Here is a 5,755-nt window from a genome sequence, read left to right as displayed (position 1 = left end):
GTTGAGGATTTCATGAGCTTGAGGGTCTTGGTTATGGCTTCCTTGAGTTGTGACCAAAAATTGGAGAAGAAGGGTATTTATTGCCCATTAGCCTTTAGGTGTTAGTCTCTGGTACTGTTCACGTCAGAGTTGGCAATGGGACAGGTGGCCAGCTCCTAATTTGGTTTGGGAGCTTGGTTGCTTCTTGAGATGACCTCCAGCAGAAGGCAGAATTGAATGGAGTTCTCCAACGAGGTCAGTTTGCACACATAGGCTGTTTTGGTTGAGATTTCATGTTAGGCTTGGCCATGAGGGCTGAGTATTTTGATGGGCCTCTGACTTGGTGGTTCTCTCCACTTGGGCCTATCATTTGGCTTTCTCATTGTGAGCCCTACAAAATGAACCAAGCTATCATATATTGCCATGAATTTTTTATTCCACATGGGTTTTAGTTTTAGTAGAAATAAAATGAATCCATGAGCTTTAATAAATATTTATGATAGGTTTTGGGTATTAATTTCCATGGGCTTTAAATAACAACTTGTATAGTTTCTCATAATTTTTGCTATGGATTACTTTATAAATGATATTTTCTTTGGGGCTTTTTAAATAATGACCTCCAATATTTTCTTGAGAATAATATTTACCATGGGTTTTAAATAGAGGCAATATCCACTATAATGGAATAATGTGATATTCTCATGAGTTTTTCTACAGATAATCATAATGGACATGTAGGATGAATAATTACCATGAATTTTGGAAATAAATATTATGAATGTTGTAATGTAAGATAGATAATGAACATGAGTTTATAATATGATATGAAATAAATAAATGTCATGGGTCTAAGATAAATAATCATAACTTTCCATGGGCTTTTTGTTTTTTCTTTTTTTTTAAGAAACAAACACACACACACAAAAGGGAGAGGAAAAGGGGCTTTCCATGGGCTTTTATAAGAAGATTGCTATGGGTTTTGAAAATAAATAATTCATAAATTCCATGAGCTTGTAATATTATAGTAACAGGTTTAAGAATCTAAAGTATTGTTCATTATTGGACTTTTAAGTGAAACAATTATGATATAGTATTTTGCCAAGTATTAATAACCTTGGCTTTTGATAAAATAGTGTCAAGTAATTAGCTTGGGCTTTTAATAGTGCCAACGTAGGTTGGGTTTTTGATATTGCCAATGAGAATTGGGTTTTAAATATTACTAGTGAGAACTGAGTTTTGATATTATCTATGAAAATTGGGCTTTGATGTTGCCAATGAAAATTGGGCTTTGATATTGTTAATGTGAATTGGGTTTTGGATAAATAAATTGCCATGGGTTTAAATCATGAGTTTTGATTATGGATTTGAATTCCGTTAATAAAATTGTTTTGCCATGGACTTGAATCATGGGCTTTTCAAATATTTCCAAATATAAGTATTCTTGGGCTTTAAATAGAATAGAATGTGTCTATTGGGTTCATAGGGCCAGTTTTGGGTTTAGCTAAATAATTATAATAAAATTGGATAAAATATGAGTTTTTGGGCTTTTGTGATAGTTTATATCATGACCCAATTTAGATAATGAGATATGAAATATTTGTGATTAACATAATAATAGAACAAAAAATATTTGGAAAAACCCAATAACTTATCAGTGGTATTTGAAAATGAATAAGTGGTACTCAAATAAAATTAGGTGTAAAAAAATGTACTCTAACAAGGCAAATGCCCATTCTGGCCGTGTATCATCAATTTAAAAAAAATAAAAAATAAAAGTCAAAATACTAAAAATAATGGAATAATTGAATATAAAAAGTCATAATTAGAGGATATAACTTATAATTTAGTCTTATATATGACTCAAAAATGTGTATTGCTAGAAATACTACTATTTTTATTACATAACTTTACAAATTGACTTGTCATCAGTTATATTGAAGTATTTGGTATGGTTCTTATGTCATGTCAGCTATGACATAAGAACCAAAATAAGCCATCCCAAACCGTGTCACCTCAACCAAAATAAGCCACCATTCTTCCATATAAATTGGCCATTCCATCCCCAACCAAAATAAGCCATCCCAAACCGGGTCACCTCAACGGATACCCACGGAAAAGACAAAGCAAAGCCATATTTACAACCATGACTGTGAAAACACATTTGGAACTTGTGATTTTGTATTTCCTTATCCTTGCTTGTTTTACCCATCGATGCAAGTCTCTTTGTAGGTTCTCATCATCAGAGAATCTTAGGGATGGTGAGATCAAAGGGATGTTTGTGTTTGGAAGCTCTCTGGTGGACAATGGGAACAACAACTTCTTGGATACAAAGTCTAAGGCTGACTATTTGCCTTATGGAATAGATTTTCCTAACGGTTCATCTGGGAGATTCACAAATGGGAAAAATGTGGTGGACCTTCTTGGTGAACAGCTTAAGCTTCCTTCCTTAATACCTCCATTTATGGACCCAGCAACCAAGGGAAGTAGAATTGTTGAGGGGGTCAACCATGCCTCTGGTTCTGCAGGTATATTAGATGATACCGGTTCAGTTGCGGTAAGCCAAAACCATTCTTCTTTTTACTTTTTATGATTATCATCATTCTTATCATCATTGAATGTTCTCTACTTCTCTCTCTCTTCTTCCCTTTCTGTTTTTTTCTCCTCATCAAGCTTGAAGTCCGTTTCTCTTCCTCCATTATCAAGGTTCACGTGTTTTTGTAGATCCACCTCTTTATATATATATATATATATATATATATATGTATATACTTTTTTATTATTGAAATTATTTTATTATCAACTAATAATAGCGGGTAAGAGCTTATCATTTAGAATTTGTTGTAAAAATATTATGTATTGTTTAAGCAATACAAATATTACAAGTATTATATATGATCAATGTCCTCGTTCATTTAAGGAAAAATAAATAAAAGAAAAGGGAATGAAGCAAGGATTACACTGTTAATTTTTCCAAAAACAAAGAGCTGATAGACTAACAAAATGCAAATAATAACTAATTGAAGCTGACATACATGGAATTGCATTTCAGGGCAATGCGACTAGTATGAATCAACAAATCAAGAATTTTGAGGAGGTGACCCTGCCAGATTTAGAAGCTCAGCTGGGGTGCAAAAGCAGTGAATCTCTCCCCAACTACATATTTGTCATTGGAATTGGGGGGAATGATTACGTTTTCAACTATTTCTTGAGGAAAACCTTCCTCACAGTTGGTCTTGAACGCTTCACTAGCTATCTCATATCCTCTCTATCTAAGCAACTCGAGGTATAGACTTTTTAAATCAAGTATATAGTAAGCTAGAGACTTCTATATATCTCAGAATATTTGTTAAATAAGAAAAGTATCAACAAACTCTATTTTCTTGTAACAAATTTTGTATCTTAGAATGAATTAAGACTGTTTCATCTTGGACATTTTACTTTATCAGTAAATTTTGTAATTGATGAACCACGAATTTTTTTCATTGATACAGAATTTGTACAATTTGGGAGCTCGGAAATTTGTTCTTACAACAACATATCCAATTGGGTCCAGTCCAATGGTTAATTTGAACCAGCCTAACTGCGGTCCCTGCTCACAAGCTTTGAAAGTAGCGGCTGCTGTCTACAACATTCACTTGAAGTCTCTGGTGGAAGACATAAAGCTTCGAATGCCTGGTTCCAATTTTGTTGTTGTCAACACATATGACATTGTAAAGGATATCATTGACAATCCAACCTCCAAAGGTAAACACTATACCTTCTTCGTGTTACATAATATAATTGTATTCACAAATTAGGCTATATTACAAGAGGTCGGGTCTTGGTACGATGGCAAGTGCCTTTCCCAAAAAGCGATAGGTCATAAGTTCAAGTTTAGAAATTAGCCTCTCTAATAAAAATTGGGGGTTGGGCTGCCTACCATGAACTCTCCTATGTTTATGACTTTTTAAATTAGGCTATATTACAATTTTTCTAAATATTATATAGGCTACAAATGCAAAATTGACCCTCTAAGTTTCTTCATATTTTAGTTTAGTCTTTTAACTTTGCTTTCATTCATTTCAATTTCTTCAAGTTTATTCAATTAAGGCTTTTCCATCAACTTTTGTTTTATATTGTGATTAATTTTTCAATTTTTAAAATTTTACTTCAATTTTTTAAATTAAAAAAATTCAACTAATGATTGAAAAATACTTTTCAGATTTTTTTTTTCAAAAAATTTTAACAAAAGTTGACTAAAGGGCCTTAATTGAACAAATCTAAAACTTAAAAGACTGAAATGAACAAAAAATATATATATGTAAATATATATATATATATATATATATATTCAGTCTAAAATAACTTGTACTATTTTTTCTACAAAAGAATAGAAATATATGGATAGTAGTGTCTTTCTAGCCGTGGATCTCATAAAGATCTACATTCTAAAAAAAGTATAATTTGGACCCATTTTATATAGTTAAATATGTTATAATATTAGAAACATATTTTAATATTTATAATAAAATTAGTTACTATATAAAATAGAAAAATTGTGTTCAATTGTCTTGGTGTACTCCCATGATTTTTAAGGATAAAAATCACGAAAATAAGAGGAGAAGAGAGAGGATACAATCAAACAAAGCAATAAAGAGAAGGTAGGCAAAATGAATATTAAAAAAAAAGCCTGTGTACATGTATTGTAATTAACAAGAATGTCTCCATTGTGTACGGAACGTCTGTACATGTGTACTTACAAATTTATAATGTAACGTCTCCATTGCGTTACATTATAAGCATGACCTTGTTTGTCGCATGCATAGATCGCACTTTACATTTTATTCAAATGAATTTGGCTCTAATTTCATTTGGTTTGCAAGATCCTTGAAGCCATCACACTGCAAATTATCTAGAACTATTTCAAACCCATGTCATTTACCTCATCAATTGGAAGCATTTGTACTAATTCCATTTCATTGATTACAGGCTTCAGCGACACAACCAATGCTTGTTGTGAAGTGAAGTCAGCAGAGCAAGGTTCTACCTCTCTCTCTCTCTCTCTCTCTCTCTCTCTCTCTCTCTCTCTCTCTCTCTCTCTTCTTTTTGGCTGATTGATTTATGAAGGTTCTATTTTTCTGCAAGTTTCATTGAATGAAAGTTCTTTAATGCATAAGTGCATCAAATGATTGCAGGTGGAACTGGAGTTTCATGTGAAAGAGGTGGCCAAGTGTGTGCAGACAGGAATACTCACGTGTACTTTGATGGCTTACATCCATCTGAAGCTGTGAATATTCAAATAGCAACTAAGGCCTATGCTTCTAATCTTGGAAGTGAGGTTTATCCCATAAATGTTAAACAACTTGCAGAACTTTAAGCTCCTTATCTTCGTCTGTGTTGGCTAGTCTAGGTTCCAAGTTCCTGGATTAGAAACCTATAGTGGTTCACTACAATATATAGGCTGTACTTCAGTGACCTGTAATCATAGTTGTCAAAACGTGAATCAAATTGTGAATCAATTTTTAATTTTTTCGTATCGTGTATTGTATCATATCGTGTATCATAATATACACAAACACTTAATAAAATTTATAAAAATTTATAAATATACATATATATATATATATATAAATGGTATATTCATTATAAATTTTGAATATATTTAACTAAGAACTAATTTATTCATCACTTATGTAATAATATTTAATAAGCTAACTAAATAAATCAAACTAGCATTTGTTCATAACATACATATTCAAATTACTTAAATTCAAAAGTGATAATATATTACAAATGG

At 31.8% G+C, this 5,755-nt stretch overlaps 1 protein-coding gene across 1 annotated transcript; it reads left to right on the top strand.

The window, feature by feature from the left end:
* Positions 1-2,027: 2,027 nt before the first annotated feature.
* Positions 2,028-5,411, top strand: LOC126713509 (GDSL esterase/lipase At1g29670-like). Its single transcript, XM_050413266.1, has 5 exons — positions 2,028-2,533; positions 3,029-3,262; positions 3,471-3,723; positions 4,948-4,998; positions 5,154-5,411. Exons 1-5 carry the CDS (start codon positions 2,123-2,125, stop codon positions 5,333-5,335), a joined length of 1,131 nt encoding a protein of 376 aa, XP_050269223.1. The 5' UTR covers positions 2,028-2,122; the 3' UTR covers positions 5,336-5,411.
* The last annotated feature ends 344 nt before the right edge of the window (positions 5,412-5,755 follow it).

The sequence above is a fragment of the Quercus robur genome, chromosome 2 (genome assembly GCF_932294415.1).
Source record: "Quercus robur chromosome 2, dhQueRobu3.1, whole genome shotgun sequence".
Classification (NCBI taxonomy): Eukaryota; Viridiplantae; Streptophyta; class Magnoliopsida; order Fagales; family Fagaceae; genus Quercus; species Quercus robur.
This window is presented reverse-complemented; position numbering and strand designations above follow the sequence as displayed.